Source organism: Eubalaena glacialis, chromosome 8 (genome assembly GCF_028564815.1).
Source record: "Eubalaena glacialis isolate mEubGla1 chromosome 8, mEubGla1.1.hap2.+ XY, whole genome shotgun sequence".
Classification (NCBI taxonomy): Eukaryota; Metazoa; Chordata; class Mammalia; order Artiodactyla; family Balaenidae; genus Eubalaena; species Eubalaena glacialis.
The window spans coordinates 112,823,869-112,844,956 of record NC_083723.1 but is presented as its reverse complement, the minus strand read 5'-3'; the positions used below and the strand labels follow the sequence as shown (position 1 = coordinate 112,844,956).

At 38.4% G+C, this 21,088-nt stretch overlaps 1 protein-coding gene across 2 annotated transcripts in view; it reads left to right on the top strand.

Annotated features, from left to right (window-relative positions):
• The window catches only part of DGKI (diacylglycerol kinase iota), a 452,274-nt gene that overhangs the window by 298,265 nt on the left and 132,921 nt on the right, over positions 1–21,088 (top strand). For both annotated transcript variants that reach the window (XM_061198082.1, XM_061198081.1), the window contains one exon: positions 8,548–8,747. In XM_061198082.1, the coding sequence (XP_061054065.1) occupies positions 8,548–8,747 (200 nt within the window). The remainder of the gene's footprint in view (positions 1–8,547; positions 8,748–21,088) is intronic.

The window sequence follows — 21,088 nt, the reverse complement described above, 5'->3', positions numbered from 1 at the left end:
ATACCAGAAAGGGCTCTTTTGCCTTGTACGGTTTTCATAGTTTCTGGGCATTAGAATGTGGGCATATTTTTCCTGGTTGTTGTAGTGGGCATTATTCTAACTTCCACATGGTTTTCTTTGTATTTATCCTGTTTTAGGTTCATTGATCTTTTTGGAACCCAAGGTTGACCTTTTTTTTTTTTCCTACACATTTGGAATATTTTCATCTGTGTATTTTCTGCTCCATCCTTTTCCTCTCCTTTTGGCATTCAATTATGTGTACTTTAGATTGCTTGCTACTGCCTCATGGGTCTTGGGGAAAAAAATAAAACATTTTAGTCTCTGTTTTTCAGATTATATAATTTGTATTGCTCTGTTTTCATGTTCACTGACCCCTTTTTGCAGTGTCCAATTTGCTCTTAAGTCCATTCAGTGACCATTTCAAAAAATTTTTCTTCCTCACGGATCACATTTTCTTGCTTCTTTGCGTGTCTAATACGATTGATTATATGCTGGGTAGATGATATATTGTACGGAGTCTGGCTTTTCTTTTATTGTGACCTAGTTGATACTGTTTCAGCATTATATTCTATTCAGTTCCCTTCTTGCTTCACAAAATCCAAAAACAAGTCTAGTATAAGGGATGGATGCTACTAGCCTAGTGTAAAAAAAAATCAATAGGATGTGTTTCTTCCCAGGTTTATACAAATTTATTTGATCCCAGGATATGTTGTTGATTATATGACTACATTATATTAACTCTGTCATGATATTACAGATTTCAGAGGATTGATTGTTTATGGAAATAGCTTGAAAGCATGAAGATGATTTTTTTCCAACGTGCACCACTGAATTCCAGGCTAGATCTCACTGTTGGCAGAGAAGCTGAACAGACCCCTTTTGTGGCTTTTTTGCCCCCCGTGAACTCACCTTAATAGTGAATCTGCCTCTATTGAACAAAAATGGAAAAAGACATAAGTATACAATAAACCCCAGTGAGAAGGAGTACTTAGGTTTCTTCATTATAAGAATCTTCACTTTTTCAAAAAAAGTTCTTATTCATAGTAAGTATTTAATAATTGCTGGATTAATTTTAATGAGCGGAAGGAAAGTTTTTCAAATAAAGCCTTTCCTTTTTACTGTTCTCTGCTTCATTGTAGATACTGGCTGTGCATTAGCATACAGCTAATATTGTCAAAGTTAGATGGCATGTGGTAGAATTTGAGAACATGAAGTTATAGGTACAACCTAGAATCCTAAAATGCTAGTGCTAAAACAGACCATAGCAGCCTACCGAAACCTCACCACTTAACATAGAAAGAAACTGAATCTATGGAATTATTATTATTATCATTTTTTTTAATATAAATTTATTTATTTATTTATTTATGGCTGTGTTGGGTCTTCGTTTCTGTGCGAGGGCTTTCTCCAGTTGCGGCGAGCGGGGGCCACTCTTCATCGCGGTGCGCGGGCCTCTCACTGTCGCGGCCTCTCTTTTTGCGGAGCACAGGCTCCAGACGTGCAGGCTCAGTAGTTGTGGCACACGGGCTTAGATGCTCCGCGGCATGTGGGATCTTCCCAGACCAGGGCTCGAACCCGTGTCCCCTGCATTGGCAGGCGGATTCTTAACCACTGCGCCACCAGGGAAGCCCTATGGAATTATTTTTGCCATAAATGTTACTCATATGGACAATAATTAAGTGAATAGTAATACTATTGCTGGTGGTATTTAGACTGCTTACAGCATGTATTACAGTAGGATTTTAAAATACACCCATGTCCAGAAATCTTAATATTTGATAACATGGAAAAAAGCAATAAAACTTAATGGCATTGCTTCGTGGCAATAAAACAGCTTGTAAGAACTTGTATAGAAAAATATGGATTGAATGATGGTGCCACTGCAAATTACTTAAGTAAAATTTCTCATTTTGGGGACTAGGGTAGGGTGTCAGAGAGGGAAAATATCCCATGTGAGACAGTTCAATTGAGGGAATTTAGTACAGGGGACTAGTTACAGGATGTTAGAAGAACTGAAAAGAGGTAACGCATAGATAGCAATCCATGGATTAGCAACTGCAGAAATTCTCTGCCACCTCCAGGAGTGGAGGGACAAAGGGAAAAGACGGTGTTATCAGCATTCAGGAGCCAGGGCCACTCAGCAGTGGTGGGACCTTGGACAAGTGGCCATTGATGGGCTGTGCAATGAGGGTCATCAGGCAGGAGCTGGGACTCCAGAGAAGGGAATCAGACCACAAGAGTTGAGGTCGCTGCTGGGGCTGCCTGTCTGTGCTGGGACCGTAGAGACGGGGTGGCCTGGGGAGAGTGCTTGCCAGTGGGAAATGGAAGCACAGAGGAGAATCAGCCACTGCCAGAGACACACACTGCTTGAAAAAAGAGAGCTAAGGAGAAATATATACTTGCGCTCTCCTCTCTTTCTACTGGCTAATTTTTATATTAATATTTTTGTTTCTTGCTCCTAGTCCTTTAGTACATCTGGGCTTATATTTGTGTATGATGTGAGGTAGAATACTGATTTTATTTTTCTCTATTTTAGTGAGAAATATTCCCAGCACCATTTGCTAAAGTATCCATCATTTCTCCAGTAATTTACAATCCCACATCCCACATATTCTGTGTCCTCACACATATGAGTTTATTCTGCTGTCTCTATGCATTTCCTTTGACCTTTATGTCTTTTCTTATGCAAACACCTTTATTTGAATTACTGTATCTTTGAATATTACATGACTCAATATTCAATAAGGATAATCTATTGTTCTTTATGTTTTCAAAATATTCTCAGCCATTTGTGAACCTTTATTCTTTGAAATTAATTATAGAATCAGTTTGACAAGATTCTTCAGAATAGTATTTCTCATATTGACTTGGAATTACATTGAATTTATGTATTAATTTGGAGGAAATTCATATCATTAGAGTATTAAATTGTCCCATCCATGACTATGGTGTGGTTCTCCATTTCTTTAAGGTTTTTTTTTTTTTATGTCTCCAATAGTTTAAAAATTTTCTGCATAAAAGTCTTATTGCTTTATTGTTTTTGTTGATATTATAGATGACATCCTATTTTTTATTATATTTTTACTTAGTTATTGCTAGAGATGGGGAGCACTTGATTTTTTTATGCTGATAGTGTACCTTTCTTACGAGGTTTAATTTTTGGCCTGTGAATTTTCTTGGACTTTTGATGTATGGGATGATGTTAGTGGAAATATTACCAGGTTTGCTTTTTTTCTTCCATGGCTTTTTCCTCCAATTTTATTTCCTTGACTTATTATGTTGGTCAAGATCTCCAATACTATGTTGAAAACTTTTGTTACTAGTGGATCATCTTGCCCCTTGGAAGGAATGCTTTGAATTTTCTTTATTCCAAATAATGTTTTCTCTAGGGATTTTGATAGATGACCTTTATCAGGTAAATAAGTTGTGTTCTATTCCTAGTTTTCTAACAACTGATCCTAAAAGGCACTGAACTTTATTATTTTTTCTGCATCTTTTGGGATGATAATGTGGTTTATCTCACTTAAACCGCAGTATGGTGAAATTATAATAATGTGTTTTCTTTTTTATTTTATTTTTATTGAGGTATAGTTAACTTACAATGTTGTGTTAGTTTCAAGTGTACAGCAAAGTGTTTCAGTTATACATATATATGTATACAAATATATTCTTTTTCAGATTCTTTTCCATTTTAGGTTATTACAAGATAATGAGTATAGTTCATTGTGCTATACAGTAGGTCCTTGTTGTTTACCTGTTTTATATATAGTAGTGGGTATATGTTCATCTCAAACTCCTAATTTATCACCCCTCCCCTGCCCCCCACCTCCGCTATCCCTTTGGTAACCTTAAGTTTGTTTTTTGTGTCTGTGAGTCTATTTCTGTTTTGTAAATAAATTCGTTTTGTACCATTTTTTTAAGATGCCACAAATAAGTGCTATCATATGATATTTGTCTTTCTCTGACTTATTTCACTTAATATGATAATCTGTAGGTCCATCCATGTTGTTGCAAATGGAATTATTTCATTCTTTGTTATTTTCTGATGTTGAAGTATTCTTAATTCTTGCAAAAACCCATAATGGATCACAATTTAGTTTTTATGTAACAGACCAGTAAAAGCAATTAGCTATTTTTTTTTAATGATTTTGGTATGTGTGATTATAAATATAATTTAGGTTAAAAGTTTGCTTTCTGTTGCTGCCCTTATCTGGTTTTGTTATTTCAGAAGCCATAGCATCATTTTCTAAAACAAGTTTTATTAGACACTGTCTTTCTATAAAACTTGGGTAGAATTACTTGTAAAACATCTAAGTCTACTTGGCACATTTTGGGGTTGGGGGTGGAATGAGTAATGTTTTTGAAAACTTTCAATTTTTAAAACCAGTCTAATCTATCCAATTTCTGTATTTATTACACCAAATTTTGCATATTATATTTTTTCCAGAAATTTCTCTAGGTTTTCCAGTTTATTAACATATAGATCTTTACAACATTCTTGTATGACTTTTAAACTCTATTATATCTTATCCTCTCTTGTTTTATTTATTTTTTATTTATTTATTTTTAAGCTTTTTTTTTTTTTAATTTATTTTTACTTATTTATTTTTGGCTGTGTTGGTTCTTCGTTTCTGTGTGAGGGCTTTCTCCAGTTGCGGCGAGCGGGGGCCAATCCTCATCGCGGTGCGCGGGCCTCTCACCGTCGCGGCCTCTCGTTGCGGAGCACAGCTCCAGACGTGCAGACTCAGTAGTTGTGGTGCACGGGCTTAGTTGCTCTGCGGCATGTGGGATCTTCCCGGACCAGGGCTCGAACCCGTGTCCCCTGCATCAGCAGGCAGACTCTCAACCACTGTGCCACCAGGGAAGCCTCTTGTTTTATTTTTTAATAAAGCAAAATAGTTTTCCATTTTCCATTTTTTGTTATTTGGTTTTACAAGACCACCTTGTTCGTCTTGAAGAAAAAAAAAACCAAACCCAGATTTTCGTATTGTTGATTATCTCCATTATTTACTGTCCATGTCACTGATCGCTGCCTTGGGCCTTTTGTTACAGGACTAGGGCTAGGACTGGGAGTCAGGGGCCTGCAGCAGTCGGGAGAAAGGAAGGGTTGGAAGACTTGCCCTTATTTCTGTTCTGATTTCCCAACCCAGGGTTGTCTGTGCTGTCATCTGACAGCAAGTGGAATAAGGGCTTGCCTAGTAAGAAGGAGGATGAGACTTGAAGAGAGATGGAGAATAGTATTCCGGGGAGGAGCATAGTGCAGAAAGTCAGAAAACCTCACACCAGGGACTTCTCTGGTGGTCCAGTGGTTAAAACTTCGCCTTCCAATGCAGGGGGTGTGGGTTCGATCCCTGGTCAGGGAGCTAAGATCCCACATGCCTTGCAGCCAAAAAACCAAAACATGAAACAGAAGCAATATTGTAACAAATTCAATAAAAACTTTTAAAAAAATGGTCCACATCAAAAAAATCTTTAAAAAAAAGAAAGAAAGGAAGAAAACCTCACACCTTAACTGTGGACTGAAAGAAAGTTGTTATAATGACTTTAGGACAATAAATGGCAATGGATGCACTTAGTTCAGGGGCTGTCTTTGTTTTCCTCCTAAGTCATATACTACCAGAAAGGCAATATTTGAAGTTTTCACAAGAGTATAATACATGCTAGGTTGAACAGACAATTGAATATCTGTCATTAATACACCAATGTATTCTTATCAGTAAATGACTCATTCTAGCAAATCCTGGGGATGATTATGGTTATTAGGGCCAGTGCCTTATAGGATGTTAAGTCTAGATTAATCTGAATGATGAAAAATAACTATTTCTAGTAAGAATTTTAAAAATTACCTTTACTCTAACTTGTTCCAAAAATAAACTAAGTGTTTTTGTGCTAACAATAATAGAACTGTCTTTATTCTGAAAAGCTAATTACTATAATTCCTCTTGTGCCTGTTCAATGATCTTGGATTGATTCTGAAATGCCAGTGGAACTGCCACTGACAGCTATTTACCTCTGTTTATTGTCTTTGCTGTTAATCTATCACCGAGGCTGAGAATATGGCTTAAATGTGCTCTATAGTACTGTGGAAGCCTTCTGATACCGAAGGGTTCGAAAGTATTTAAGCAATTTTCCGTCCTGTCAAACCCAGAGGAATAAGTTCTTACTTAGCAGGTTCTGCATTTTTATTTGTCATTAGGCCTAGTCAAGACTGGGGGAAAAAAGAAGAAAATGGTATTTCCTCCATGGATGAAGGGATACAGTATGGTCAGATAAATATTGCCCTGAGAAGTACTTGTTGAAGGCAAGGGAAATATTTTGGAAAAGTTCGGGAGATGAGATAGTGGCTCAAATCCATAGATAAACTTAAATGAGTCATTTAAGTGCAGCCAGAAAAACCTTAAGCTGAGTAACAAAGGATCGGGTAATAGGCCGGAAAGAATTTTAGTAAATTCTCACTTCATTCTCCTCTGCCTCCTTGTTCTACTAATTGAATAAAATTGTATGTAAAATTCACAACTGAGTGCTTTTTAACATCGAAGGTGTTCAATAATGAAGTATGTTCTTTACTTTTCAGTTTTTATTCTACTTTCTTTCCTCCTTTCTGTCCCTTTGTGTTCCTTTTCTCTTTGCATTTATACATAATCAGGTTTCTGTTGTTCAGATTAATGCAAGTGCAAAAGTAGTTCAAAGTACCAGATAAACACAACTATCTGGGAACCAAGTTAGTGGAAATTGACTTCACAAATCTCAGTTAACAAAGTTTTTTTCCCATTCATAAGATAGAGAGGAGACATATGGAAACAAGCTGATAATATATAGGTTTTCCTTTTTCTTTTTAAGTCAATCTTTTAGATTTTGAGCTAGAGTTAGTATTAACTTCTTTAAAAAGTTTGTTTACTTCATTAAAAATTGATACTCAAAATGTATTATAATAAAGCCTTACTGAACAACTGTTAGCAGTATCTACTAAAGTTAAAAAAGAAACTTACGGCATAGCAATTGTACTCATCGTATGTACCACAAGAGGATATGTATCCACCAAGAGATAGACACAAGAAAGTTTATATCATTAATAGCCCCAAACTGGAAACAGCCAGATGTTTACCAGCAGAAGAGTAGGTAAATACACTTTTCTATTACTCAAAAATAATGATGAGCAAAAGATGTCAGACACAAAAGAATACATATTGTATGATTCATCTTATATGAAGTTCAAGTTCAAACAAGTTGAATCTATGGTATAGAAGTCAGAATAGCGGGTACTAATTGGTTGGTGAGAGGAGTGTAAATAGATTGGGCAGGGACACATGGAAACCTTCTGGTTGCTGTAAACTGCCTAAAGCTTGATCTGGATGGAGATTTACATATGTCTATAAAAATGTCCATCAAACTGTGTAAGACAATGTGGGCACTATCTGTATGCATAACCGAACATATTGTTTGATTTTAGTTCATCCCTAAAAGGGTAAGTGATACTAAAATATAAAGAAAAAAAATTTTTTTTTTACTAAGGCAGAGAAATTATGCTACTTTGTTGCAGAATTTTAATGTTGGGTTGACTTTTCTTTTTGTGGCTACTGTAGTGAACTGAGCTCTTACTGTGTTTGATTTTGATCCTCTAAGCTGCTTTACTCTTTACTCTTCAGAATGTTTTCAGTGTTTTCAAGGATTATTATTTTGCATTTCATTGATCTTGCACAGATTTGAAGTAGTTTGAGGAGGTTTTAGGTAAAAAGGAAAAGCTTGCCTGAAGTTTGAAAAATTTTCTAAGGATGGGTTACATATTTAAACATAATATATTTAATATATAATATATAACTATGTATTATATATAAATATATTTATATATTAAGTGTAGTATAGAAGCTGTCTTAAACCATGTATTTTATCTTTTTTATATTCTTTTTATTCTATGTACACTGGTCATTTAGTGGGAGTAGATAACACAAAGAGCTTTTTTTTTTTTTTAATTAATTAATTTATTTAATTTATTTTTGGCTGTGTTGGGTCTTCGTTTCTGTGTGAGGGCTTTCTCTAGTTGTGGCAAGTGGGGGCCACTCTTCATCGCGGTGCGCGGGCCCCTCACTGTCATGGCCTCTCTTGTAGCGGAGCACAGGCTCCAGATGCGCAGGCTCAGTAGCTGTGGCTCACGGGCCTAGTTGCTCCGCGGCATGTGGGATCTTCCCAGACCAGGGCTCGAACCCGTGTCCCCTGCACTGGCAGGCAGATTCTCAACCACTGCACCACCAGGGAAGCCCCACAAAGAGCTTTTGTGTTAAACTAACGATTAATTGAAGGCTGAAAATACATAAAAGCAAAAAATGGCTATCAATGAGGATTTGTGATCAAGCCATCAAAATTTAGATATTTCAGTTCATGTGTATTAATGATTGATCCAAGGTTTCCCACTTTACTCATGGCTAACAGCTTTCAGTAAGTATTTTTCAAAGGCCTTGTGATTAGAGGCAGTGGGCTTGGGGTTTCTAGGTTTCCTGAGTAACTCTTAAGCACTAACCTCTTGCTTCCTTTTGCCTCTTGTTTTTACAGGCTGCCCTGCAAGTCGGGGGCCACGGAGAAAGGCTGCACCAGTGTCGGGAGGTCATGCTGCTAACTTACAAATCCATGCCCATGCAAGTGGATGGGGAGCCCTGTAGGTTGGCCCCGGCTATGATTCGGATCTCGTTGAGGAATCAGGCCAACATGGTACAGAAGAGCAAGAGGAGGACGTCCATGCCTTTACTCAATGAGTGAGTCTGCCCTTGCCCACCTTTGTGAACATGGAGACCGTGGAGAGGAGGGCACTGAGCATGTGCATGGTCAGGGGCCTCCCTGTGCTGGGAAAGGAACAAGTCCAGGAAACTCAGCAGCTCCTTGGTCTCTCGCGCATGTTTCTTCTTCGTGTTTACTATACGGTGACCACACCCTTCTTTCAGAAGTTATTGCTGTACGATGTGTTAGAGTGAGGATGCCTTTTCACTGACCACTTGAGTATACACTTACTGGGACCAGCAGAAAAATCACTGAGTGATTCAGGGTTGTAAAACATGTCCTGTTAAATGTGTTCTTTTTTGTTTAAGAAGGCACGCTGTTGGCCTCCTCTTTACCCTGGTCACTTGGAGAGTGTTGGTTTCTCCAGGTGCAGGAGGTTGGCAGAGCTGGATTTGGCTCCCCTCTCTCCACATTGCATCCCCTTCTGCCCTTTCCCAATGCTCCCATTTTGGGGTCCTGTGTACTCTGATGCTTCAACTCAATTTTGCCATTCTGGGTGGCATCCTGTTGTCTAGATGAAACTTGACCCAGGACTCAATGCCTAAACAAAATGTATCCCTCCTGGACCCTTTCCTTTCGTGGGTGTTTTGATAAACTGATTTGGACAAGGTGATAATGACTAGATATTTTGAGTGCATTTTATAGAGTCCCTTAATCTAATTTCAACTGAAATGTCTTTTTGGGGTTGGAGAAAGGGATGGAGAAAGATGGGGATTTGGGGTATCTTTTAGAGTATCTTTAATATATCATGCACCTATGCCTGACCTGACTCAAGGTAAGGACGTTTTAGGGTTCAGCCTTGGGCCATTCTTCTGTCACAGTGAGGGTCCCTCCAAGGTGCTCCTCCTATTTGTGGCCTGTGATGCATGGTTACCTATTTGTACTGAATGGCTGGCTTCCTCTAGTGCCTGTGAAGGAAGGGCATGCTTTGCCATGTATTTATTGAGTCAATGTGACAACTACAGAAGTGCCTAGAATGAACCAATGACACAGGTGTCATCGTTCCCTGCCAAAGCTTCACCTCTCTTTCTGAGATGGCAGATGTTGAAGAACAGCATTCGACAGGGCTCGTGAAGTGTTTTAGTTTTTAGTGTCTGCTTCTAAGCTTGAAGCTGGGGTGAGGGATCTTCCCTCCTCTGCATCCTCCTTTTCCAGAGTCAATCTGGGCTCCCCCAGCACTTTTCCTAGATCGTTATCCAGAGGGCTTGTTTAGTTGCCTTTTTCATTTTGTTTACATTTTGCAGCTAGTGAAACTCTTAGCTCATTTCTGCTGCTTTCTCTATCCTCTGCCTTTACCACTATTAGGTTGAATATACACTTTGTGAGTTTCAGGCAGTGTGTCAGCAATAGTATATGGTTGACCATATTCTCTCTTGAAACATTAGAGTTAAGCCATGAACTATTGGTTGAAGAGAAAGTTCTGAACTACTAAGTGAAAAGCCCTCTCTGAGATAGTCCAGGTTGTTTTGGATCACTTGTAGATCGTTTGTTAACAGAGCTAAAAATTCTTAATATCTACAGGCAAACAGCTCCCATTTTCATGCCTGGTGCTTCTACGCTTAATAACCTTATGAGACATGAAATTGTTTTCAGGTGTTTAGTTTCAAACAGTTTTTGCCCTTGAGAAAGAATTTGTATTTGCTCAGAAACTGTATTAAGAATTTATTTGGGCTTTCTTCTCGTATAAAAACAAATGGTAAGAGTTGTTTTCTTTTTGTACACACGGCACATATGACAGATGATGTGACTTCATAGATTTAGCCGGGAAGGTGTTCAAGAAGCAGCCTCAACTCAAAAATGCAGTTATTTCCCACCAGGGGGCAGTGGTGTCCCCATCCAAGCAGCCTCAGGCTGTAGGAAAGACTTGCGTGAAATGGCAGTAATAATATCCTGTCCATTTCTTAAAAGGACACATGTAAATCTTAAAGATTAGCCAAGGTCTTTATTGCAGCTTATTATTAAAATTATCATTCAACACATTTTTAGAAAATCTCTCACCACTACTCTTTTTCACCCTCTGTAATTAGATTGCTTCTTTCTATTTCAGTAGAAATCTTTGTTTGGAAATCTAACTTCTTCCACTGGATTTCCAAGTGGAGTTTCCAGTTTAAGGGCGGCCTGGCCACTAATATCTTCTTACAAGTTTTCTTCCACCTTCTGAGTCCTCCAAGCTTTTCTCTGTTTAGGCCACAGTGTGCAAAGTTCACTATTGCAGCCAAGGCAGAAAGAGATTATTGAAAGATAATTCTTTCTTCCTTCTTTCCTTCCTTTATTTTTTCCATCCTTCTTTCCCTTTTTTTCCTTTCTCTCTTTCTCACTTTTTACTGTTTCTTCTGCATCATTTGCATGCCTTCTTTTTGAAGAAAGAGAGCTGTTTTAGTTTAAAAACCTGTGTGTATCTGTGTTAGGGGGAAGGGAGTTTCTCAGTCAGAAAGGGGTAGCTTTTCAATTCATCTTAAGGACTTATCCTCCTTTCACATAGCATGTTAACATGAATATTTGAGATTTTAGGGCTGTGGCCCCCCCTTACTGCTGAAATGCTGGTGTTGCTCATAGATTTGCCCCTTCTCTGGGAAATCACATCTGCAGCACAAGTTCCCTCTATGACTGATAAGCTAGTGTGTCTCAGATCTGTGTCTTCAGCCCAGGCTTTCTTCTAAAAACTGAAGACTCATACCCAAATATCTTAGTTGACATCTTTATCTGCGTATCTCATAGTCACCTCCACTTTTACACGTCCCCTGCGTTGTTTGAACTCTTCCTTCTGTTTATTTCCCACACCTTCAACTCTCACGCCATCTTTCCCCTCTGCTAGTAACACAGCCTTCGTTGCGGAGCCGTATTCATTACCTCTCGTCAGCATTGCTAAACTACGCTCAATTCATTTCCTTGTTTCCAGTGTTGCTGCCCTTCACACTGTGTCTTTTCCAATAGATGGGTTAGAAAGATCTTTCTAAAAATGTAAAACCTATATTCCTTGGCTTTACCGACCTTTTTTAAAATATTTATTTATTTATTTATTATTTATTATTTATGGCTGTGTTGGGTCTTCATTTCTGTGCGAGGGCTTTCTCTAGTTGCGGCAAGCGGGGGCCACTCTTCATCGCGGTGCGCGGGCCTCTCACTATCGCGGCCTCTCTTGTTGCGGAGCACAGGCTCCAGACGCGCAGGCTCAGTAATTGTGGCTCACGGGCCCAGCTGCTCCGCGGCACGTGGGATCTTCCCGGACCAGGGCTCGAACCTGTGTCCCCTGCTTTGGCAGGCAGATTCTCAACCACTGCGCCACTAGGGAAGCCCTTTACTGACCTTTTTGATCATCGCCTTGGTCCTCTTCTTCCTATGCTCCTGAGCATATTGCTATTTCTGGAGCAGTACGTACGGCCTGTCTCATGTATCATTATATTTTTGCCCTCCAGTTGCTCTTCTCGAGGTGTCCTCCTCACCCGCTTTCATCTGCTAGCTCCTGCTCAAGTTCAAACTCCATCGAAATATCACTTTCCCTAAGAATCCATTTCTATCTGCTTCTAGCCATTAAATACACCACTCAGCGCTCCTATAGTATTCTAGTTACTTCTCTCACACCATTTATCAAAACCACTGTAATTATTGGTTTGCTTGTCTCCCCTGCTCTGTGGGGAGACCCCGGGGTTTCCTCATAGGGTCCCCAGTGCCTGCTAGTGTGTCTGAGACTTACAGTTACATGTTGAACAAGGATCAGTTCTATAATGTCCTACCTGTTACATTTCTCAGAAATTGTTTCTAAAATAACATGAATCTAAAACCTCGTGAATATAAAAATAATATAGAAAATGTCTTGGTCACATTTTATGGTAGAAGTGGAAGATATATACTTAAGAATTTCAAGATCTGGTGCACATGGATGGCTGGAAGAATTCCCATGAGAAACAGCTAAATAGAAGCTTTCATGATGCCACTGGATCTTCATGTATGCAAAAAGGAAAAAACTTTTTTCTAAAAAAAATTTCTTGGCTTATGATCCTATTTGCTGTTACTATATGAAAGGCTAGGCCCATTATGTTCACTCTCCCCTCCCCTCTCCACCCCATTGGTAGAGGAGCATATGTCATTTATGGCTTATGAATCTACTTGAAATGTGACTCCAATAAATATCTTCCCCCCTAAAAGTAATAGAGCAGATTTGTTTAGGTTCATATTCATGTACTAGTAACATGATAGCCAGATAAATTTGATTATGTTCTCTATTTGAAAGGCACTTTTGAGGGAGGTCAGAAATTCTACATTACTCAGGTGTGTAGGAAGATCTCAGCCTGAGTTCACTAGCAATTAAGACAACATTGTTAAGGGTGATTGTATTATCCAAGGGCAAGATTTCTAGTTGGCAAACTTTGGGCAACCGACTTCCACCAACCTGGGCTGCTGAGAAGTATCATTGGTTATAACTGATAGCCCTTTGAGGATAACAAGGAGTTAATTCATGGGTGGCTTTATATGAGAATTTATGTACCCAGTGGAAAAGAGGGATGGGGGGTACGTCTATTGCAGTTATAGTGCAACTGTTCAAATGGTCTAAGAGAGTGGAGAGAATAATGATGTAAAAGTGACAGGAAATTTGGGGTTTAGATTCTTCAGTTCCACATTTTGTCTTTTCTGGTAACCATCGAAGACCCTCTTCTTTATAAAAGAAGGGAGAGCAGAGAGAAGTCTGGGGTTTCACTCCTCTACCAAGAATATGAGTGGAATTACAGCATCACTGTGATAAAATTAGGCTTTCTTGGTATTACCTTCGGATTTCTTAGAAAGCCTTCTTTGTTTAACTGAAGGAAGTTAAAGATTTTGTCGAGTCGCTCTTTTGAAGACGGTTGTCTTTTGACACGAATGTTCCAACAAAGCCCTGGAATCATGAGGACTATGTTGAAGGATTCAGTTTACCTTGATTCTGCTCTGAGTTGACTGTGCCAGCCTACCACCCGTGTGCGTGTGTGTGTGTGTGTGTGTGTGTGTGTGTGTGTGTGTGTGTGTGTGCGCGCGCGCAGATGGATACCCAGTGAGACCTAGAGCCGGAGGGGACCGCGGTAACCCTCTGTCCCGCAGCCCCGTGCAGCATCCGCGCACCTCCAGCATCTGCCAGCGCCCCGCCTCGTGCTCCAGTCTGTGGCTTGCCTGAGAGCCGGCCCTGCCGTGTGTCCTGTTGGCTTCGTCGCTATCACTGGCTTTTTGATTATTTCTGTGGCTGGCTTGATTTTCTTTTTCTTTTCATTTACTGTTTGGTGATGCGCTCATTTAATTTCTGTTTAAATTTTGTGTGTCTCTCTTTCTCTCTCCTGGCTTGTTCCCTGTCTGTCCACGCTGTTTTGCTGACTGTCTTCGCTGCTCATTCCCTGCTGCCTCTAGTATCCATCAGGTGCAAGCTGCGGACCTGCGGAGAGTGTCTGCCCCCCCAGGCTCCTTCACCATGTGAGTACAAAGCCGTTCCGTTTTTACGTTGTGTCTCTCACCTTCATCTCCTTCTCAGGGCCAGACTACCTGCATCCTCTTCCTTCACAGGTCTGCTTCTTAGACAAAGAACCACCTCACTGTAATTGTCTGCTTTAGCCCTTCTTTGATTTGAGATGCAGCTGTGAAATTCTTTGTGTTCTAGTTGTCTCAATCCTCTGAGTTCACAGTTTAATTTTTTGATTAGGTACTTTAGGGTCCAGAGTTGCATGGGGTTTTATAAAATTCCATACTAAGCATTGGTTTCTATGGAAAGTCCGTAAACCCATTAGACCATTCCATTATCTATGGCTCAGGGATGACCTTGAAGAAGCTCCCGCTGCACTTGATCCTGTGGACGGACCCCTGAAATTATGCGTGGAGCTTTGATTGTATGTACGTGCATCTGTGGATTTTTCTGGGTTGAGGATCCATAGTTGTAATAAAAGATCAATGACCCAAAGTTGTTAATGAGTTAGTAAAGTGCAATTTGTACATAGTAATTTGTACTTAACACACTCTATGCTTTTATATTTTTCTGGTGAAAAACAGAAAGAAAATGTTTTTTAGCGCTTCACTTCAGGACTTTTTTTATGCTGTTGCCTCTGTCTTGCCCTTCTTTCTTTTCTCCATCTTACATATACTTTTGTTATGTTTCAGGTACTGTTACAGGTGCTTTACACAGGTTAACTAACTTACTCCCCCAACCACCTTATTGCCATATGTGGTGTTATTATCTCCATGTTATACATGAGGAATCTGACGCACAGAGAAGTTGAGTAATTTGACAAAGGTCACACAGCTAATAAGTGGTAGACTGGGATTCATACTCCCGCAGCCTGGTTTCAAAATTCATGCTCATAACAATTTATAATCTGCTGCTTTTCATCTATCAGTGTCCTATGTATTTCTCAGGGCCCAGCTGAATAACTGCCTTTTCTAAGAATTGTACCTTGATTCTTGTTGGCAGAACTAGTTACATCCTCACTGAAGTTCACTATTTATACTATTATTGTACTTATTATAGTTCTCAAGGTATAATCGATCGGTACTAATTATATTAGCTGTATATCTGTGTGTATCCCACACTATACTTAGGCCACTTGAAATCATTTACAGTGTCTTCTTATGACCCTTTGTGTTCCCAGCCTTGATCACAGACCTTAACACAAAGTATTCTGAAACTAAACAGAATTGTTGGTTGGTTGGTAGAATGAATGCATGAAAGAATGCATGTCTAAATAGAACTCTGCAATATGTAACATCTAGGGATTTGCAAAGTAATTCCTAAAGTTCAGTTATGTATCATTTTACTTTCAACCCTAGTCTTGTGGATACACGTTTATTTACTCATTTATGACAAAATATTTTTCCAAAAATATTATTTTGTACTTACTCTGTGTCAGACACTATTTTCTGCTTTGTATTTAGTGGTGAGCATGACAGCTCTATACCTTCATGGAACTTAAAATTGAGCAGTCAAAGAATCAATAAGAAAATAACATTTAATTTCCAATTTGGAGGCTATTGCTGGGGTATATTACCTATACCCATAAGGCCTGTTCAATAAATTTGAGTCCAAAGAATGGCTCTCAGTGATCATTATTTTCAGCAGCTCTATTGATAGAGTTCAAGGAATTGAGAGTATCAACAATAGGAGTCCAGGTGATATTTGTCATATTTCTATCACCTTTTAAGTTTTAGTTGTGTTTAAGTTTTCATCATATAATTTGAATGAGGTTCTTTTTTTCTTTTTCCAGGTGTGTATGCTATAATAAGGTGAACTGTCATGTTTGTTTTCATGGCATGTAACAGGCAGTCCACCTAGATGTGGCCACTTAAAACCTGAATATTTATCTAAAATATTTTATATTTGTATGTGCTATATTAATTACTGCATATTATAGATTTTATGTCTCTATATAACTGATGAAAGATTTATATAATAAAAATTAGAGTATTATTTTAAAAATTCAATAACAGAACTCTGTCAAATAGAGCAAGGAACACAGAGAAAAATCCAAGCACAACGAGTATTGTATTTATATATTATGACAGTGGCAACTTAGCTTAGACCCACTCTCATGCTGCTATCGCGGCAGTGTTTAAGAATCACATTAACCTTGCTCTGGTCCTCACGAAATTCAGGACTCCAGTATCTTGAGCTAAACTTTGTCTGACCTTTCTTTTTTTCTTTTAACTCTTGGATCAGCCATTCTCTGCTCAAAACAACTCTTTTTTACAGATGATCTTTCCTTTGGGAGAAGCGTCTCTTTCTGCTGTTCCTAAAGTGAAGTCGCTTTTCTAAAGCAACTTAAATTATCCTTTCTCTCTAGCTTTCTAATGACTTCTTTAATTCGGGAGGGGGTCATGGTCTTGACAACATGATGCATAAATTATTAGGAATGGCAACATACTATTAATGTCTGCGTACATGGGAAATTTCAGCTTTACACAAAGAAGAATCTTGAAACTTTCATTTTGATCATATGTGACCACATATGAATGCTAAATTTTAATCAAAGGGATTTAGTGGCTTCATCAAATAGAACAAAACAAAGTAAATAGAATATTTCACCACAGATTTTATGTACTGTAGCTTTTTTTTTTTTTTTTTTTGACGTCAGAGAAGAGTTATAATTCCCAGACTTGGCATATGACCTAATTTGTAATCTGGCCATTCTTACTTTCTTTTTTTTCTTTTTTATTGAGATATAATTGACATATAACATTGTATCAGTTTCAAATGTAAACATAATGATCCAGTGTTTGTATATATTGTGAAATGATCATCATAGTTAGTTAATATCCATCATCACATGTAGTTACAATAGTTTTTTCTTGTGATGAGTGCTTTTAAGATCTCTCTTAGCAACTTTCAGATAGTCAATACCTATAGTCACCATGCTGTACATTACATCCCCAAGACTTATTTATTTTATAATGGTGTTATTTTATATTTATTATTATAATAAGTATTTTATATTTATTATTTTATAATGGTATTTATGAAGGTATTATTATATAATACCTTTTAACCCCCTTCACCCATTTCACCCTTGTCTCCCCAGTGCTGCTCCAAGAATTATTAGACCAGCACCTCAATTAATAAATTCATTATAATTAAGTGACTTCATAGTAGAATCCTCATTGAAGACTGCATACATGCACTGTATCTCATAAATCATGAATATTCACATTAAATGGTCATGCTCGAAAAGCCCCAAAAGGTGTGTAACTGTAAAATGAGTCTGTCTGGAATGCTTTCAACTTTTAGCATTGCTTTTCATTAAGTTCTATTTCCCTCCTGCTCTTCCCCTACCAAAATGAAATAATGTGAACTGTTTACATCTAATTTATTCATTTTTCATCTTTCAAAAATATTATTCAGTGTCTGCTTTAGATACCAGATACTCTGTGGGATACTGGAGATAAGAGATTAGAAAGCTAAGGTTTCTGCCTTGGAGAAATGGACACACCAGGAACAGACCCACTTGTGTTGCCTACAGTACAATTACAACGCAATGTGACAAGCATCCAAATAGAAATCCTGGTTCTACTTCCATGTGAAGAACTTTTTTTTGACTCTTTATTATATTTGTTTTTGTATTTTAGTATTTAAAATTAATATAGGTTCAAGTTGACTTTTTTGATATATAGTTCTCACTTTTCAGACATATGGATTCATATAACTAGCACCATAATCAGGATACAAAATGGTTCGATCACCCCAAAAAACCTGCTTTGTAATCTATGCCCTTTATGGTCATACCCCCTAATCCCTGCATCTCTCATCTCAAACTCCGGCAACCACTGATTGCTACAGTTCTGTATTTTAGAGAATGCCCTATAAATGGAATCATACAATATGCAACCCTTAAAACTGGTTTCTTTGAGTGAACATAACATCTTTGATGTTTATGAGAGTTGCTGCATCTATCATTCCTTTTTGTTGCTGAATACTATTCCATTGTATGGATGTTTCTGTTTATTTACCTAACAACCCAGAAGGACGACTGGGTTATTTCCAGTTTTGGATGATTCTGAATAGAGCTGCATAAACCTTGATGAACAGATTTTGTGTAAACATAAGTTTTCATTTCTGTAGGTTAAACACCTAGGAGGGATTCCAGGGTCATATGGTAACTTCATAAGAAACTGACAAACTGTTTTCCAGAGTGGTCGTATCATTTTGCATTTGCACCAACAATGTATGAGAGTTCCTGGTGCTCCACATCTCTGTCAGCACTTGGTAATGTCAATATTTTTACATTTTAATCATTCTAATATGAGTGTCTTTTCATGTGATTATTTGCCATCTTTTATACATTCTCTGGTGAAGCATCCTCTCAAGTCTTTTGCCCATTTCTTAAACTGGGCTGTTTGTTTTCTTCCTGTTGAGTTTTGAGTTTGTCATGTGTTCCCGATCCAAGCCTTTGTTAGATATGTGCTTTGCTTAATCATTTCTTTGTTCTAGAAGGCAGTTGACTCAATTTTCAGGCCACAATTTCTGACTCATCTTCTGAGTGCTATTCCTATCTGTGTGGTGTGAACCCCTCCAAGTTGCAGGACAGGATCTGAGGGGAAGGTCTGCTCTGTAATTCAGTTCCTAAAGTCTGTGGTACTGTGTTTAGGGCCAGATTAACACATTTGCAGCCTAGAGATGAACCCAAGTTCATGGACGTCTTTCTGGAGTTGTCTTCCTGAGCTCCTCCCTCTCTCTGGTCATCCTCAGTACTTTCCCATTTCCTGGGGCTCCATTTTTGGATCCTTCAGCCAGAAAGCTAAGGCTTTAGTTACCTCATGCTGCTGCATAGCTCCTGAAACCATGTTCACCTCCAGGACCAAGCAATGATATGACTGAAGGAGAAAAAGAAGCAATGGTGGTTTGTCCCATCCTCTTGGGACCACAGCTTCTCTTATCAGAGAAGAAGATTCCCTCTCCTTATAGTTGTTTTTTTTTTTAATTTTATTGAAGTATAGTTGATTTACAATGTTGTGTTAATTTCTGCTCTACAGCAAAGTGACTCAGCTATACATACATTCTTTTTCATATTCTTTTCCATTATGGTTTATCCCAGGATATTGAATACAGTTCCCTGTGGTATACAGTAGGACCTTGCTGTTTAGCTCCCTCTCCTTATAGTTTTAAGCACCAAAAGGCCTTTGTCATTGCTGCTGCCAGCACAGCAAAATTGCCTGAGTGCTGGGTTGCGAGATAATGGAGGAGGTATAAAAGAGGAAGATTTCCCCAAATTTCTCTGATCATTCAGAGTCCCTTTCCTTTCCTCAAGCCTGAGTTCAAGGGCTTTCCCAGAGCTTTCTCTGTCTGCACCTTTTGTCCATTTTAGGCTTTGTGCTGCCTGGAGTCCAGACCAGGGTTGATCAGAGGTCAAAGGTGGAGAGAGCTCAGCGTCAGTTGGACGGTATTTTAAATTCTGGTCTTCTTCCCCCATCTGCTGCTATCATTTATTTTTCAGAGTTCTCAAATAGCTGCTTTAGGCATTCTGTCCAGGTTTTATAGCTGCATTCACTGGGGGAGAAAGAATGGTGGGTGCTTATCCTCCTTACCCAGAACCAGAACTTCTCCAGTGCCTTTTAAAGCAGAGAGTTTTCACACTGTATCCTCTTTTTACCTGCCACAGTTACGCAGAGAGTGCCAAAGCTAAACTCAGCAGAAGAGCTCTGCAGAGAAACCAGGGTGTTTTTGAACTGCAAACAACAAATGCTAAATGTAATAGGCTATCTTGCACAACAGTCACAATTTAAACATAAACAAGATGTTTCCCAGTGCTAAATTGTGTGGATTTGTTTGTTATCTTGGGGAAGGCAGAGTTAGACACAGATCCATGAAAAAAGTATAAATTGTTATATTTGACAACAAGCTGAATATGATTCAGCATTCTAAACTTGCTTCCAGTAAGTGAAGCCTTCTTGGTAAAGGATGAAAGCAAATTGATTTTTGTTCTATGAAGAAAGGGAGTTTTACTAAGAGAAATATTTTTTTTTGAGAAATATTTTTGATATGTCTATTTTTTTTTTCTTTTGGGTTGAACTTAAGAATTTTATTACTGAGAAACTACCAAGACAGAACCAAGAATCTTTAATCTTCATGATTTAAAAAAAACATAAATTAGTCAGAGGTGGTTTAATCTTTGCATGCCTCTGGCCACGGAAGTAAACTAGAAATTTCTCTGAAGTGCTTTCTAAAAATTCGGTAATTCTGTTTTCCAACCAGTCACATCAAAGCTTTGGTTGTAACATTTTTTTGAATTTGTGTAATATGCTACAAAAGTTCTATTTATTTTGTTTATTCAGTTCTGGCCCTTTAATTAGAAAATAAGACTTGGTCTGCTTTTTTCAAAACCCTTTCTGTTTTGCATTCTTCTTTCAGTGAACTTCACTCTCCCACACCCTGCACTCTACAAGGGAGTAGGAAAAACATTGCCAATGTAGAAATTTACATGCATGCCTTTGTAAACTATGGGGTTTACCTCTAAAGTAGCTAAGAAGACCCACCACATGTGGTTTGCCTCCAAATGAATTAAGCTTGGTGGCTTTGTTAGAACCTCAGGTTCAGCAGGACTCCTGGGCCAGTTGAACCTTCAGAAGAGTGCTTCACGCCTGAAGAGTGCTTCATGCCAGGAATCTGTCCAGATTCTAATTCATGGATTATTACTTTTGGGTCATAATTTCTGGACCAATTGTGAGGGTACCAAAAGGGCCTAAGCATTCAAAAATACTGTGAATACACTTGTTGTTAATGCTTCTGTTGTTATTTCTGCGTCCCTGGATGATTATCTCTGAGTAGTAGGATTATAGACAAATTTTAGCTAAATTTTATTGGTTTTCTTTCTTTTCTAGA